Source organism: Oncorhynchus keta, chromosome 24 (genome assembly GCF_023373465.1).
Source record: "Oncorhynchus keta strain PuntledgeMale-10-30-2019 chromosome 24, Oket_V2, whole genome shotgun sequence".
Taxonomy (NCBI): Eukaryota; Metazoa; Chordata; class Actinopteri; order Salmoniformes; family Salmonidae; genus Oncorhynchus; species Oncorhynchus keta.
The window spans coordinates 10,902,078-10,919,857 of NC_068444.1; the positions used below are offsets into that span (position 1 = coordinate 10,902,078).

Genomic DNA, 17,780 nt, shown 5'->3' on the forward strand with positions numbered 1-17,780 from the left:
CTTAACTATCGAAAGTAAAAATCCCTTCTATTAAGCAAAGCAGGTGGCACCATTTTCTTGTTTTAAAAATGTATGGATAGCCAACACTCAGACAGAATTTACAAACAATGCATTTGTGTTTAGTGAGTCCTCCAGATCAGAGGCAGAAGGGATGACCATGTGTTCTCTTGATAAGTGTGTGAATTGGACCATTTTCCTGTCCTGCGAAGCATTGAAAATGTAAGGAGTAGTTTTGTCTGTCAGGGAAAATGTATGGAGTAGAAAGTACATTTATTTTCTTTAGGAATGTATATTGAAGTAAAAGTAGTCCAAAATATAAATAGTTAAGTACAGATACCCGCCCAAAAAACGACTACAGTAGTACTTTCAAGTATTTTTACTTAAGAACTTGAAGAGTTGAAAAGACCTAATCCGTACACAGAATGAATAAGACAAGCCACTATAGAGTTCAGACTGAGTTAGCACATATTTAGGAGTAATTCATTAGAGGAGTGGGGTATTCTTGAAAGCAGGATTATTAAATTGGTCAGCTGATTTTGTTAAGTATAACTTGACATTATATTTCTCAACATGAAGTTATTTCAAGCAATTTTAGTCATTTGACTAACTTATTGATCCAGCTTTCTGGAACAGGCCCCCAGCCAGGTCTAGGAACCAGGCCCCCAGCTTGTGGTCAGCCACACCAACTAGCCGAGTCGCTTAGTCCATGAAGCACACACAGGTGGTCGTTGTCATGGTCACTCAAATCCAATCTGATCTTTATTAACAATGACTCTTGTTGTTACCGTAGTAACGTGGATCCCCCGATCTGGTATGACACTGACGTCAGACTGTTTGAGATTCAGAGGATCTAAGTGGAGCTGGTGAACAGGTCTCTACGACTGCGGCCCAAATGGCACCCTATCCTGTTCATAGTGCACCACTTTTGACGAGCCCTATGGGCCTCTGTAAAAAGTAGTGCACTACATAGGGGGTAGAGCGCCATTTGGGAAGCAGACAACGTCTCTCGGGAATGGCTGGTTCGCACTCGGGAACCACCAACCGCTCTCTCACCAACTGCCATCTTCAAACCTGAACAGAAGTGTGGAAGAGGAGGATGAAGACTTGCACCAGACACACCTGTTCTAGAAAACAGGAATTTGCAGTGTTTTTGTTTTCTCTATTTTGTTTCTTGCGAAGTGCCAACCGGTAGAACATCATGTAACAAACCACTGTCACGAAACCACTTTTCCTACAAGCTGTCTGCTACTACAACTGCCAGAAGGTCTGCCATGTTAACCCTCTTCTAGTCATGATTTGGCAGCTTTCCATGGGTATATTCCTTTATTAATTTGATGTGCATTTTTTTACATTTCTTTTTACAAAAAAACATATACACTACTGTATGTACACTTCCGTTCAAAAGTTTGGGGTCACTTAGAAATGTCCTTGTTTTTGGAAAAAAATATATATATTTTTTGTCCATTAAAATAACATCAGATTGATCAGACATACAGTGTAGACATTGTTAATGTCTTAAATGACTATTGTAGCTGGAAACGGCAGATTTTTAATGTAATATCTACATAGGCGTACAGAGGCCCATTATCAGCAACCATCACTCCTGTGTTCCAATGGCACATTGTGTTCGCTAATCCAAGTTTATCATTTTAAAAGGCTAATTGATCATTAGAAAACCATTTCGCAATTATGTTAGCACAGCTGAAAACTGTTGTCCTGATTAAAAGAAGCGATAAAACTGGCCTTCTTTAGACTAGTTGAGTATCTGAAGCATCAGCATTTGTGAGTTCGATTACAGGCTCAAAATGACCAGAAACGAATAACTTTCTTCTGAAACTCGTCAGTCTATTCCTGTTCTGAGAAATGAAGGCTATTCCATGCGAGAAATTGCCAGATGGCGCTGTTCTATTAAGGGAGTAGTACACAGCGTTGTAAGAGTTCTTTAGTTTCTTGGCAATTTCTCTCATGGAATGGCTTTCATTTCTCAGAACAAGAAGACTGATGAATTTCAGAAGAAAGTTATTTGTTTCTGGCCATTTTGAGCCTGTAATCGAACCCACAAATGTTGATGCTCCAGATACTCAACTAGTCTAAAGAAGGCCAGTTTTATTGCTTCTTTAATCAGGACAACAGTTTTCAGCTGTGCTAACATAATTTAAAAATGGTTTTCTAATGATCAATTAGCCTTTTAAAATGATAAACTTGGATTAGGTAACACAACAGGCTATTGCAACACAGGAGTGTTGGTTGCTGATAATGGGCCTACGTAGATATTTCATTAAGTCAGTCATTTCCAGCTACAATAGTAATTTACAACATTAACAATGTCTACACTGTATTTCTGATCAATCAGATGTTATTTTAATGGACAAAAAAATGTGATTTTCTTTCAAAAACAAGGACATTTCTAAGTGACCCCAAACTTTTATACAATAGTGTATGTTACTAAGATTGTTTAAATGTTTTAGATGAAGATTTATTGTACTTATTATTTTCAGTTTATATTCTTGAAATGCTTTTATGGAAAGTTAAATTTGTTGGTATCCCTTTTATCACAGTAAAGCTCTTTTTCATTTTGGAAGAGTGTGAAATAGAGACTGACTGAGACAGACTAGAGAGAGACCTGGGGACTGACCGGGACCTCCGTGAACTGACTGACTGAGATAGACTAGAGAGAGACCTGGGGACTGACCAGGACCTCGGAACTGACTGACTGAGACCTGGGGACTGACCAGGACCTCGGAACTGACTGACTGAGACCTGGGGACTGACCAGGACCTCTGTGAGCTGACTGACTGAGACCTGGGGACTGACCGGGACCTCTGTGAGCTGACTGACTGAGACCTGGGGACTGACCGGGACCTCTGTGAACCGACTGACTGAGACCTGGGGACTGACCGGGACCTCTGTGAGCTGACTGACTGAGACCTGGGGACTGACCGGGACCTCTGTGAACCGACTGACTGAGACCTGGGGACTGACCGGGACCTCTGTGAGCTGACTGACTGAGACAAGAAGTGATATCTCTGGAATGTATGTATTGGCTTTTGAACTGCAGGCAAATGCTATTGTATTCTGTGTCTGATTTCATAATGTCAATATTTTCAAAGTACTGGAAACATATCACATGTAATAAATAATGTATTATGAATCAAAGTACACATGTTTTTAATGTCAACAGAGAAATGTTTACACGTCTCATCTTTACAGAAATGTGATATTTAGCTGGTCAGCACAATATTTCACCCAAGGATATGAAAAGGTGGAGGGAGCTCATTGTGGCCTTATGTCCCAGAGTGGAGCAGTTCGTCAGTGTTGTGGTTCCTATCCCTCAGGCAGTGATGAGGGGCTCCATCAGGGCCCCCACAGAGTGCATCCTGTAGAAGACTCCCAGAGGCTGAACCAGGTTAACCAGGATAAACCAGGCAGAGAAGAGAACAGGGGAGGAGAGGATAGGAGCTCAGGCAGTGATGAGGAGCTCCATCAGGGCCCCCACAGAGTGCATCCTGTAGAAGACTCCCAGAGGCTGGACCAGGATAAACCAGAGAGAGAAGAGAACAGGGGAGGAGAGGATAGGAGCTCAGGCAGTGATGAGGAGCTCCATTAGGGCCCCCACAGAGTGCATCCTGTAGAAGACTCCCAGAGGCTGAACCAGGTTGACCAGGACAAACCAGACAGAGAAGCCAAAGAACTGCTTCCCCAGGCCGTTCTCAAACTGGGGGTGGGCTCCAAACGCTGGGATCATCCAGAGCTGAGGAGACGGGAGAGAGAAAATATCAGGGGATGAATTTAAATGACATTATATTGGAAAAGGGACAGGGTGTGAATACTAGCCTGATCCTAGATCTGTATATTCTCCAAGGACAAAGCATAGGAGTAGGCAAACAAGCACCAACAGGTCTGCCACCAGGCTAGGTAAATATTACACAGATGTAATATCCTTGGCGTTACTCACCATGATATTGGAGAGTATGAGGAAGGCACAGATCTCCTGTGTGACTTTTTTGTACCACGTCTGTTGTCCTTCCTCGACTTGGCAAACAGGTGGTGCTGTCACTGCCTTTCCCCTCTTCAATAGAGACATCGCTCCTCCTACTTTATTCCTGTCATTTGTATTCTCCATGGTCTTCCTCTTCTGATTTGGGACATGAGAGGTCACATTGTCAATGTATTACTATAGATAAAAGTGTAACTATACTTCTGATTTGTAACGATACAGTATGGTGCTATCTAAGCGGACAAAAATTTATGAAGCAAAGATGACTAGATGAATACATATGTTCTCTTATATTTTAAATAAAGAAATTTAGTAGGAAAATCAGCTTTGGCCAGAGGGAATTGGAGTTGTCAACATTACTTGAACCATGAAATTGAAGAAGGAGAAGAAGAGTTACTTGCCATGAATATGTTGATCCGCTCCTTTCCTTTACCCTTGGTGAGGGCCAGGTTGGGGTTTCGGTGGAGGCCATCAATGATGAAGACATTCTGCAGCAGGAGCTCCAACAGGCTGAGGAGGGAGTAGGAAAGATCCAGGCTTCCCAGTGGTCCGCTAGGCCCCACAGCCAGAGCAGCCACCAGAGAGAAATAGGACAGGGCAAGCTGTCCCAGGGCTGCCCCAACTAGGAGGGCCACATCCAGGCTACGCGTGGGGTTATGTCCCCTCTCATCCGCCCTCCTCTCCAGCTTATGGACCAACAGGCCAGCCAGGGAGCAGAGGGACATGATGGGCATCACAGCTAGATGGTAGCAGTAGAATATCAGAAAGGCAGTGTGCCGGTGCTGGCCTCGGTTCACCCAAACTTGATACAGGATGAACACAACCACCCCAGCTATAAGGACCAGACCCCCGAACAACGGCCCGAATAGGATCCCACCTTCGTGGATGATGCGTAGGGTAATCCTCTGGGCATGGTGGGGTATTGACCCAGGGCTCATACGCCTGCCCACGTTCTTCCACATCACATAAAGCATGCAGCCTGCCATCAGGTAGTACTCCATGTTGAAGGGATACAGGACTTCATAACCCTTCCTGAAGAACAGGCACACTGTGTCTGCACTGCACTGGCATAACGTTGCATTTCTCAGCCCTGCTGAAAGGAAATCAGGCCGGTTGGTGAATAATTTCTTCATAGTATACAATAGTAATATTAGATATTGTTAGCATCTTTATAATTCAGTTGAAGGTCCTCCAAATTGTCTGACTAGTGGGCAAGCACAGTTTACCTACTTTCATTGTGATAAAATGTACATATGTGTTTTAGTTGTGTAAGGATTGTCATGACGTTGCCCTCTTTGGGTACAGCAAGCCAATCCCCCTCTCTCTGTCTCCTACACTCAGGCTGCTTCGACCTCGGGTCGTAAATTCCTGGAGGAGATGATCTCCTCATGGCCACAGTATAGAGAGAGAGAGGGACTTTTCATAGAGAGAACAAAGGAATTTCTTCCACCTCACAGAACTTGAGGTCCGAACAACATTTATGTTCTGGGGAATATAAATATATAATATAAAAGATCGGTGAAGATTCCAGCTACGAACTGGTCCGTTTGGTACAATTTTGTGAAACTCATGGGAGACAATACGGCCACATTACCATAACGCTGTTTATACAGTAGCCTCAGAAATGAGGCTTACGTCTAATTGTTGTACAGGATGAATGAGGAAAGATTAAACTATTTGTGAAATTATGGGATGCTATGTAATGATGTAATGTGAGAGAACGGTATTTCTGTGTAAAGTTTCACTTAATAAGTCACTGGCACGCCCCCGTGAACACAGTTAGGACCTGGCGTCATGAGACAGCCTTTTTCTGCTCTTCCGAATTAAACCCCCACCTTGAGAATTTCTCAATAGACCATGTTTCTCTCAATTACGAGAGGACAAAGGTTGCAGACCAGCTTACCTCGATAACGAGAGGGCTAGGGTTTGAGACGATTGCTGAATCTTTTAACCATACCACGTGGTTAAACTCTTAGACCATCGATACCGACAGAATAAGAACAAGTCTTTGATATTAATTACTAGTCTGCAGCTAGGAATTCGGTATCATTGAACGTGAAGAACGACAACCCCCGAAACATCTATTCTATAACGACATGAATGAATGTCACTCTGAACTATCCACTCTAACCACGACAGATAGAGGACGGACAGACTCTCCAACAGAAACAAACTTTTCAACAGAGATCCAGACGACACACTGAGCGTAAATATATATATTGATTGCAACTATTCCCGAATGAGTGAGCGTACAAGGATTAGCATTTCAATTGTTATAATTATCAACTGTGTGTTGTCTTATCTCAGTCAACCCTCACTTCCCTTTTGTCCACCAAGCCGCGATGCTGGTTTATCCCACTAGGGAAACTCCACTATCATTTCCTTGTAACTATCTACTGTTTGTTATGCATTTCTGTGAATTACTTAGTTAGTAAATCAATTATTTTAAGACAATTGATGTATGGATGACTCAGTGAAGACTGGGTTCGTGCAGATTTGAGACGTTTGGAATGAGACTAACGTAAGGTAAAGAAGAATTCATTAATCAGAAGACTAATTGATCAGATATTAAAATATCTGAAAAGTTGTATTAGGAAAATTATAACTTTGTAATCTGAATAGGATAAGTAATCCTTCTCATCCCCCCTAAAAGATTTAGATGCACTATTGTAAAGTGGCTGTTCCACTGGATGTCATAAGGTGAATGCACCAATTTGTAAGTCGCTCTGGATAAGAGCGTCTGCTAAATGACTTAAATGTAAATGTAATGTTCCTTGGTGCCCCGACTTCCTAGTTAATTACAGTTAGATGATTGATCAGTTTAATTGCGTAATAATAATTACAGAGAGTTACTTGATAAATAAGTCTTCAGTTTAATGATGCCAAAAGACACGACAGGATGTACTACGATATATACCTGAGTCAGAGCTATCTGCACTGCCATACGTGGCGCGGCCATCTTCCTTCTCCATCTCTATCTCCAGATGAACTGTGTCTTCTGTCACCGCGTTCAGCCACAGCAACAGATCTGCGCTCAGAGTAACCATCAGCCCAGACCTGGCGTGGGAGCATAAACACACACACACATATCACAGTTCAAATGTATTACAAAATGATATGAAATTAGATGTATGGATGATTCACTCTGAAATAAACACATAAATTGCATAACAATAAGCTACAGAAATAAACACATAAAAATCACACAATAAGCAACAGAGTGGTTCGACCGTTCACAAACACCAGCAATCCCATTATTACCTGTTTACTTTGTAATGTATAGGTCCCTATTGGTTCCTTTAGTCAATGCAAATACCATAGATCTCTCCAATAACAAGATGGTCAATGTTTTTGTAAATGAAATTGAGAGGCATGCACCTGGTAATGATCTTGTGCTTGTGAATACAGTCTTTGGAGTGAGCCCAGAGCAAATAGGTCTACAAAAAGACATTCATTCAAATGTTAAGGAAATGACATTGTCCGAGTCAATAGCAGTTTAGAATATAGGTTCAATACAGGTCTCTATTACCAAAGAGAAATGACTGCTTTCAATAAAGGTTCAATCAAATGAAAATGCATTGAAAATATTTTAAACATTTTGGAAAATGTCCAAACAAAAGCCAATGATTGATGACTACCTGTAGGCCAAGAAAGGGAGCCTCGATGAAGGGGGCAAGGACTTTAGCAACCGGCTTACACTCCTTCATCATGACATAGTAACCCATCTTGAAGAGATGCATCAGGAGACTGAAGGCGGCAAACAGCATCAGGACCACTGACATGGCAGGGAGTCAGGGGTCAACCAGAAACAGAAGTTTTAGTTTAGGTTGTGTCCCACATGCTATCCTATTCCCTATGTATGTGTCCCACATGCTATTCTATTCCCTATGTATGTGTCCCACATGCTATCCTATTCCCTATGTATGTGTCCCACATGCTATCCTATTCCCTATGTATGTGTCCCACATGCTATCCTATTCCCTATGTATGTGTCCCACATGCTATCCTATTCCCTATGTATGTGTCCCACATGCTATTCTATTCCCTATGTATGTGTCCCACATGCTATGCTATTCCCTATGTATGTGTCCCACATGCTATCCTATTCCCTATGTAAGGCACTCCTTTGGACGAGAGCCCTTTGGGAACAGGGTGCCATTTGAGATGTCTTTCAATAAAGTATTTAAAATAATGCATAGCTATCTGATTGAATGACTAACTACAAACTACAAACTGTCACAATATAGAAGCCACCCTCATTGAAATGATTGTCCCTATTGAATTACAATGACCCAACCTGCATTAAATCACTATAAAGCGTTTAGGGACGGATGATGTAAATTTAGTGCAGGTATAACATTCTGGTTCTGACTCCTAACCAAGGCAACCAATCATCAGGGATGGATATGATGCTACTGGAGCTCATGCAAGTCTTTTATTCTGGGATGACAGACAATATATATAACATTAGATGTTTAAATATATATATATTTTATAAACAATATAAAGCATACACATTCAAACAACTGCATCACACCTGCCCCGGCCACTAGCACACACCCCCATCCCTCTCCGTCACGTTGATATGAATGGGTCGGGAGACAGGTGCAGGAATGTGTAATAGTTTTTTTTTTAATACCCAAATTACAGCGTGCTGAGTAAAGGCACGGGGACGCAAACCAATCAAACACGATACAAAAACACAAGGTTGAAACCCAACTAAAAGAGCGAGGAGTACCTCGAATAAATAACACAAGCGCACAATGATTAACACGCGGGGCGGGACGAGACCCGTAATCATCTGCTCAATCCACAAGGGCACGAAAGCCCAAAACACACAGCACAGGTACTCACACTCACCAACGGACATTGTAAACAATAATCCACAGGACAATGGTAAACCAAGGGCACACATACAAATGACTAATCACTGGGAATCGGGGCCAGGCGTGTGTAATGAAAGTTCCGCAGGGATCCGTAAACACACATGGCCTGAAACTGCACCATTTTGTTTCGATTTGTAACTCAAGCATTTTCATTATTTAAATACGAAATCATTCGATGTTTTTCCATTGTGTTAATGATGGTTGGAATGATTGATTTCCATGTTTTCAGTTTTTTTTTCAAGATGAGCGATGAGAAGAGACTCATCCAACCCATCAGGTATCTCACTATTACCCCAACACACCATGTCTTTAAATATGCAGACAGGTGGATTCAAAGTGAGTTCACGGTATAATACTTCTCACAGACAATTTTCTAGCTCCGCCCAGAACTCCCGGACTTTATAGCATTCCCAGGAAGCAAGGATTATAGCAAGGATTATTGAGTCATTATTATTTTTGACTCTGTACATTAGTTTGTACTGGATTAAGCATGCGTTTTTGTTATCTGTAATTTTGTTAGTTATGTTCCAACTCTACCTCCATCTTGTGCCAACATCAGTTATTTTTTAAGTCTTGGTTCCAATAGTTTATATTATTTTCTAAGAGATTGTCAGTTGGATAGGCTCTCTGCAATGTTCCGTATATATTACCTATCATGTGAACATCATTTTCTTACATCATTCCCTCAAAGTTGCTTTGATGTCCAAAAGATTTCAAATCAACATTTCGTGATATGTAACTTTTAAGTTGCATGTATTTGAAACTATCTACACTTGTTAATTATGTAATGGAAATACATGCATTTCCTGTTACCAAAAGTCATTTATAGTTTCTATGCCTTTAGTTTTCCATGTGGATACATTTATAGGGGACTTCTGAAGAGTTAACCTAGGATTGTTCCAGAAGGTTGTGTTTTAAGGAAGTGATATTGGTTCTTCATTTTCTTCCATTTTGTTTTTGAACCTTCTCCCCAGTCTGAGGTCCTGAGGACTCTGGGCAGATTTCATCAAGGATCTCTCTGTACTTTGCTCCGTTAATCTTTCCTTCGATCCAAACAAAATTTCCCGGTCCCTGACGCTGAAAAACATCCCCACAGGCCTTCATGCGCGTTTTACTGAGGAGTGGCTTTCGTCTGGCCACTCTTCCATAAAGGTCTGATTGGTGGAGTGCTGCATAGATGGTTGTCCTTCTGGAAGGTTCTCCCATCTCCACAGAGGAACTCTGGAGCTCTTTCAGAGTGAACATCGGGTTCTTGGTTACCTCCCTGACCAAGGCCCTTCTCCCTGGATTGCTCAGTTTGGGCGGCCGGCCAGCTCTAGGAAGAGTCTTGGTGGTTCCAAACTTCTTCCATTTAAGAATTATGGAGGCCACTATGTTCTTGGGGACCTTTAATGCTTCAGAAATATTTTGGTACTCTTCCCCAGTACTGTGCCTCGACACAATTCTTTCTTGGAGCTCTACGGATAATTTCTTCGACCTCATTGCTTGGTTTTTGTATTGGCATGCACTGTCAACTGTGGGACCTTATATAGACAGGTGTGGGCCTTTCTAAATCATGTCCAATCAATTGAATTGAACACAGGTGGACTCCAATCAAGTTGTAGAAACATCTCAAGGATGATCAATGAAAACAGGATGTACCTGAGCACAATGTCTCTTTGTCTCTTATTAAAGGGTCTGAATACTTATGTAAATAAAGTATTTCTGTTTTTAATTTTGAATATATTTGCAAAAATGTCTAAAAACCTGTTTTCACTTTGTCATTATGGGTGTAGATTGGTGAGGGGGGGAAATGTATTTGATCAATTTTAGAATAAAGTTGTAATGTAACAAAATGTGGAAAAGTCAAGGGGTCTGAATACTTTCCCGAAAGCACTGTGTGTTCTGGGGATGAGCAAGCACATCTTCACTATGTACCTATTGTTTCTCTTTACTGTTTCTGGGGATGAGCAGGCACATCTTCACTATGTACCCATTGTTCCTCTTTACTGATTCTGGGGATGAGCAGGCACATCTTCACTATGTACCCATTGTTCCTCTTTACTGATTCTGGGGATGAGCAGGCACATCTTCACTATGTACCCATTGTTTCTCTTTACTGATTCTGGGGATGAGCAGGCACATCTTCACTATGTACCCATTGTTCCTCTTTACTGATTCTGGGGATGAGCAGGCACATCTTCACTATGTACCCATTGTTCCTCTTTACTGATTCTGGGGATGAGCAGGCACATCTTCACTATGTACCCATTGTTCCTCTTTACTGATTCTGGGGATGAGCAGGCACATCTTCACTATGCACCCATTGTTCCTCTTTACTGATTCTGGGGATGAGCAGGCACATCTTCACTATGTACCCATTGTTCCTCTTTACTGATTCTGGGTATGAGCAGGCACATCTTCACTATGTACCCATTGTTCCTCTTTACTGATTCTGGGGATGAGCAGGCACATCTTCACTATGTACCTATTGTTCCTCTTTACTGATTCTGGGGATGAGCAGGCACATCTTCACTATGTACCCATTGTTCCTCTTTACGGATTCTGCGGATGAGCAGGCACATCTTCACTATGTACCCATTGTTCCTCTTTACTGATTCTGGGGATGAGCAGGCACATCTTCACTATGTACCCATTGTTCCTCTTTACTGATTCTGGGGATGAGCAGGCACATCTTCACTATGTACCCATTGTTCCTCTTTACTGATTCTGGGGATGAGCAGGCACATCTTCACTATGTACCCATTGTTCCTTTACTGATTCTGGGGATGAGCAGGCACATCTTCACTCTGTACCCATTGTTCCTCTTTACTGATTCTGGGGATGAGCAGGCACATCTTCACTATGTACCCATTGTTCCTCTTTACTGATTCTGGGGATGAGCAGGCACATCTTCACTATGTACCCATTGTTCCTCTTTACTGATTCTGGGGATGAGCAGGCACATCTTCACTATGTACCCATTGTTCCTCTTTACTGATTCTGGGGATGAGCAGGCACATCTTCACTATGTACCCATTGTTCCTCTTTACTGATTCTGGGGATGAGCAGGCACATCTTCACTATGTACCCATTGTTCCTCTTTACTGTATTTAACTACATCTGGCAAGTAAAAGTCCTGGGTGGCAAGTTGATACAATTCCAAGTCCGGAAGGTTAAAACCAACCTCAGACTTACAGTAGGTTGATGTTAAACTTTCCTTCTTATGATATGCATTTTAGTTTGCTATGACTGCATATATTCTTCAGTGGGGTAAACGGTATTTCTGAAAATAAATACAAAAACTTTGGCAGCCATTCTAAAGAGTTGTATTCTACCTGTAAGATTTATGAGGTAGATTATAAATTAGATAATTAGATCTGCTTTCATATTGTTGAGTAATGGAATAAAGTTATCTTTATATATTTGTTGTTTGTTGTCACTTATTAAGCATCCTAAGTATTTCGTTTTCTCTGTGGTCGACTTAAAGGATTGTTGTAGATAACTAGTAAAATACTTTTATTTCCCCCTATTGCCATTATTTGGTTTGTTATTTACACGTACATTTTATATCCTGAGATTTGTTTTTATTTTCTGAAAATATTTTTAGCAAAGAGGAATTGAGTTTTTAATATTGGTCAGGAAAATCAGCATATCATCTGCAAATATGTGTAGTTTAAATTCATGTTAATCAATACTGATAGCTGTTATGTTTGGGTCCTGTCTAGTTCTTTCTGCAAGCAGTTCAATTGCCAGTGCAAACAGGAGGGGAGAGGGGACATTCCTTTCTTGTGCACCTTTCTCAAGCAATTTCATCAAATAATGTATTATTTGTGTATAGTTTTGCTTTAGGACATTCATACAACATGTTTATATAATGTATTATTTCAGCTGGAAAGTTCAAAGTTTTGAATAGAAAATGCCATTCAAGACAGTCAAAAGCCTTTTTCGGCATCAACAGCCATTATTGATAAATCTACAGTATATCTTTTTTTTTTTTGCGTACTGTATTGCACTGAAACATGTTCTTCTATTTGTTTGTAAGTGTCTATATGTAATAAATCCTGTTTGATTGATATGTATTAAGTCTGGTAAGACTTGCCATTCTATTGCTTATGAGCTTTGTTATTATTTAATGTCACAATTTACTAAACTTATCGGTCTTATGTTCAGCAGGGGACCTTCCAGATTTTCCCGGTTATAATATAACTGAAATAACTGTTTGATACATGGAACTAGGAAGTACTGAATTGAGTGAGGTGTGTATTCTATGGGAAAGCCATCCATTCCTGGTGATTTTCTCCATGCAAATGTTTTAACAGGATCTAATATTTATTCTTGGGTGATCTTTGTTTTTAGTAATTATTTTTAGTCTGCTTGACAGTTGCTTCAGAGTTGTTGAGTCTAAGAAGGCTTTAGGATCCGTCCAATTGTCGTTTTAATTCTGATTGATATACATTTTCACGGAAGCTTTTTAAAATGGTATTTAATCGCGTTGTTGTTTCTAAGTACCACTTTTCTATCTTTATCTGGTTTAGTGTGTATTCGTTTTGTGACAGCTGTGACATATTTACCAAGTAGCATGCTGCTGTGACATATTTACCAAGTAGCATGCTGCTGTGACATATTTACCAAGTAGCATGCTGCTGTGACATATTTACCAAGTAGCATGCTGCTGTGACATATTTACCAAGTAGCATGCTGCTGTGACATATTTACCAAGTAACATGCTGCTGTGACATATTTACCAAGTAGCATGCTGCTGTGACATATTTACCAAGTAGCATGCTGCTGTGACATATTTACCAAGTAGCATGCTGCTGTGACATATTTACCAAGTAGCATGCTGCTGTGACATATTTACCAAGTAGCATGCTGCTGTGACATATTTACCAAGTAGCATGCTGCTGTGACATATTTACCAAGTAGCATGCTGCTGTGACATATTTACCAAGTAGCATGCTGCTGTGACATATTTACCAAGTAGCATGCTGCTGTGACATATTTACCAAGTAGCATGCTGCTGTGACATATTTACCAAGTAGCATGCTGCTGTGACATATTTACCAAGTAGCATGCTGCTGTGACATATTTACCAAGTAGCATGCTGCTGTGACATATTTACCAAGTAGCATGCTGCTGTGACATATTTACCAAGTAGCATGCAGCTGTGACATATTTACCAAGTAGCATGCTGCTGTGACATATTTACCAAGTAGCATGCTGCTGTGACATATTTACCAAGTAGCATGCTGCTGTGACATATTTACCAAGTAGCATGCTGCTGTGACATATTTACCAAGGAGCATGCTGCTGTGACATATTTACCAAGTAGCATGCTGCTGTGACATATTTACCAAGTAGCATGCTGCTGTGACATATTTACCAAGTAGCATGCTGCTGTGACATATTTACCAAGTAGCATGCTGCTGTGACATATTTACCAAGTAGCATGCTGCTGTGACATATTTACCAAGTAGCATGCTGCTGTGACATATTTACCAAGTAGCATGCTGCTGTGACATATTTACCAAGTAGCATGCTGCTGTGACATATTTACCAAGTTTATTTACCATTAAGTAGCATGCTGTAGTTGTTTGCTCTCTTCAAAAGAAAGACATCAATTTTATTTTCTTCTTTACCTTGTAAAGATGTTTTTTGACGGGCTTTATCTAAGATAGGGATTTCCTTGTCTTCTTCTTTAACTTTAATTTCTAAATCAGATTAAACTTTTGCCAAGTACTTTTGCCCCCCCCTGACGTATGCCTTAAAAGCCCAAGCTTTTCTCTGTCCTCTACATCTAAATTTGTAATGGTAAAGGTTTTTATTTTCTCATTTATGTATCGGATCCAGAAGATGAGTTCTTTTCATTCTCCAAATTTTGTCACTTCAGTGTATTTTCTATTGGTGGAATTAAACATGACACCGGAGAATGAAATGATATCACTATATCACTATTCATTTTTTTAATACAGTACATTTTTTGAGTGCATTTTGGGAAGTAAAAATGTAGTCAATTCTTGAATAGCTTTTCTTACTTAGAGAAAAATGGAATAGTCTTTTGCAGTGAGGAACAATATCCTCCAAGTGTCCTGTAAATCATTTGTGGAGGTTTTTTCAGCCTCTTTATAGGCTTCCTAAAATGGGCTTTATATATACTACATCTGTCAACCTTATTGAATGTATAGTGTAAATGTATAATTTGTAAATGTATAATTTATAAAAGCATCATTTAAATGTATAATTGATAAATGTATAATGTATATGTATAAATGTATGTTTTAAAAATGTACAATTTAAATGTATAATTTATAAATGTATAATTTGTAAATGTATAATTTATAAAAGCATCATTTAAATGTATAATTTATAAATGTATAATTTATAAATGTATAATTTATAAAAGCATCATTTAAATGTATAATTGATAAATGTATAATGTATATGTATAAATGTATGTTTTAAAAATGTACAATTTAAATGTATAATTTATAAATGTATAATTTGTAAATGTATAATTTATAAAAGCATCATTTAAATGTATAATTTATAAATGTATAATTTATAAATGTATAATTTATAAAAGCATCATTTAAATGTATAATTGATAAATGTATAATGTATATGTATAAATGTATGTTTTAAAAATGTACAATTTAAATGTATAATTTATAAATGTATAATTTGTAAATGTATAATTTATAAAAGCATCATTTAAATGTATAATTGATAAATGTATAATGTATATGTATAAATGTATGTTTTAAAAATGTACAATTTAAATGTATAATTTATAAATGCATAATTTATAACTGTATAATGTATATGTATAATTTATAAATGTAAAATGTATGAATGTATAATTTATATAAATGTATAATGTATATGTATAAATGTATAATTTATAAATGTATGTTTTAAAAATGTACAATTTAAATGTATAATTTATAAATGCATAATTTATACATGTATAATGTATATGTATGATTTATAAATGTATAATTTATAAATGCATAATTTAATTGTATAATTTATAAATGTAGAATTAAAAAATGTAGAATTTAAATGTATAATTTATAAATGTATAATTTTAGTCACCTGCTAAAATAATAGTTCTGGTCTGGATTTGATCTCATATAACTTGAATTGTATCTATATCTTTTTTTATGCGGTCGGATAAACATTCCAAACCTCCTACCCTTACAGCTTGGAGGCGTCCGCATGGTCCTAAAGCACACCCACCGTCCCCAGGTAAAGTTTCACACCTGCAGTATATAGCTACAATTTTCCCCAGTTTCTTATTCAAATAAATACTACATAAGTAGCCTATAAGGCATAATCCATGACATGTGTTTCTATCTGTCTATTCAAACCCTAAAGTAACAATAAGTACCATAAATATAACTCCAAGTTTTAAGTTTTATGAGTTGTATGTACAGGATAGAGTTGGTATACGCCGTCCAATTAAATACTTTCTTGCAGGTTCCTTCGCGACAATGCAGCAACAAATAGAAATGATAAAAGACAAGAATACAAACATAAAGTAAAATGTCTCAATAGAACAGAGTCAACATTTTGTCATAAGTACAATACAAGTAGGTACAATTTATAGTCCAAATAATAATCCACGAGTGCCTACCTGTGACTGTGATTCCCCCAGCGTGGTGGTCTTTATGTGGGCATATCCCAGGTTTCCTCCTGGCCCAGAGTAGGTACCACAGCATCCAGGCCAGGCTGAGGCACATCAGCAGCAACATGAAGATCTGGGGCTCCTGGTGCCTGAGGCCCTGAGGGATGAAGTCTCAGTTAAGGGACCACGCATGCGAAGAGGAATGCTCAAGCTGAAACGTACAGTATGCCCGTGCATAGACTATTAGGACATGTTGCTATGAGTTCATTAGAGAGAATTAAAACAAAGCTTAATTGCACATTTTATCCCAAGTGAGTGCTGGCCTTGTTTCATATTTTTTTAACCTGAGGGTTGAAGGCCTTGCCAGCTATCAGAGCTGCTCCAAGGAGGACAACGTTGAGGCCCAGGAGCCCGGAGAGCAGCCGTCTCCCACTGGGTGCCCACACCAGGACTGGGTCTGGGTGCGTATGGTTTCCGGATGCCTCCTCTTCCTCCTCCTCCTCCTCCTCATCCTGGCACTGACTTTCAGGGACCATGGTGTCAGCTGTTGCTGTGGTACCAGACTCCTGGCATTGACTTCCGGGGACAATGGTGTCGGCTGTTGCTGTGGTACCAGACTCCTGGCATTGACTTCCGGGGACCATGGTGTAAGCTGTCGCTGAGGTACCATGCTCTGAATCCATACTTACTGACTTGAATTTGTCTGACTCCTTTTACTTTCACTAAATCCACTCTGCAGCTCCTTTTTCAACCTCTCTCTCTCTCTCTTGCTCTGTCGGTCTCTCTCTCTCTCTCCCTCTCTTGCTCTCCTTGTATCTCTCTTTAATCCATTCCGTATCCAGCAGTCTCTCTTGTTCTTTCCCTCTCCCTCATAATTCAAATCTAATGAGCGTTAGGAAGCTGGACCTACCCAGTAAGAGCGTGTATTTAAATGCAGGTGAAAAGCCTAACCTGCACTCCCATTGGTAGTCCCAGGGTTGTGTAGATGTGGCGGAATCCTATATGTGGGACTAATCATGCCACGCCTTTTATAAAAATAAATAGTCTTCTGTTAGACTGTGTACCAAATGGCAGCATATTCCCTTAATAGTGCACTATGGCCCTATAGGGCTCTGGTCAAAAGTAATGCACTCTATAGGGAATAGGGTACCATTTGGGACACACACAATAAATCTCAGTTGACTTATGTTGCACGTTGACCTTAGTGTTTTCATTGTTCAAATAAACCATGAATGAATGCTTAAAGCTGTGCAGTGAGTGGATGTCACCATAGTGTTTATTTCACTTT

At 39.6% G+C, this 17,780-nt stretch overlaps 2 protein-coding genes and 1 long non-coding RNA gene across 5 annotated transcripts in view; 1 reads left to right on the forward strand and 2 right to left on the reverse strand.

Annotated features, from left to right (window-relative positions):
• LOC118373174 (protein HID1-like) overlaps window positions 1-1,675 on the forward strand; it is a 39,562-nt gene extending 37,887 nt beyond the window's left edge. For both annotated transcript variants that reach the window (XM_052477666.1, XM_052477665.1), the window contains exon 20: window positions 791-1,675. In XM_052477666.1, the coding sequence (XP_052333626.1) occupies window positions 791-854 (64 nt within the window). In that variant the 3' untranslated portion in view covers window positions 855-1,675. The remainder of the gene's footprint in view (window positions 1-790) is intronic.
• An 816-nt stretch (window positions 1,676-2,491) lies between these two features.
• Window positions 2,492-3,032, reverse strand: LOC127911362 (uncharacterized). Its single transcript, XR_008077950.1, has 3 exons — window positions 2,887-3,032; window positions 2,779-2,844; window positions 2,492-2,641 (listed from the first exon to the last, which is right to left on the reverse strand). It is a non-coding gene; the product is annotated as an uncharacterized LOC127911362 (long non-coding RNA).
• Window positions 3,033-3,151: 119 nt separating this feature from the next.
• On the reverse strand, window positions 3,152-17,447 carry LOC118382386 (proton channel OTOP3-like). 2 transcript variants are annotated; one of them, XM_052477668.1, is made up of 8 exons: window positions 16,837-17,447; window positions 16,502-16,649; window positions 7,636-7,772; window positions 7,376-7,434; window positions 6,915-7,054; window positions 4,399-5,090; window positions 3,956-4,135; window positions 3,152-3,751 (listed from the first exon to the last, which is right to left on the reverse strand). In XM_052477668.1, the coding sequence occupies exons 1-8, from the start codon at window positions 17,173-17,175 to the stop codon at window positions 3,581-3,583; spliced, it is 1,866 nt and encodes a 621-aa protein (XP_052333628.1). In that variant the 5' UTR covers window positions 17,176-17,447; the 3' UTR covers window positions 3,152-3,580. The 2 variants fall into 2 exon arrangements, with proteins under 2 accessions (XP_052333628.1, XP_052333629.1); XM_052477669.1 differs by having other exon boundaries at window positions 4,399-5,087; window positions 16,837-17,446.
• Window positions 17,448-17,780: the final 333 nt, after the last annotated feature.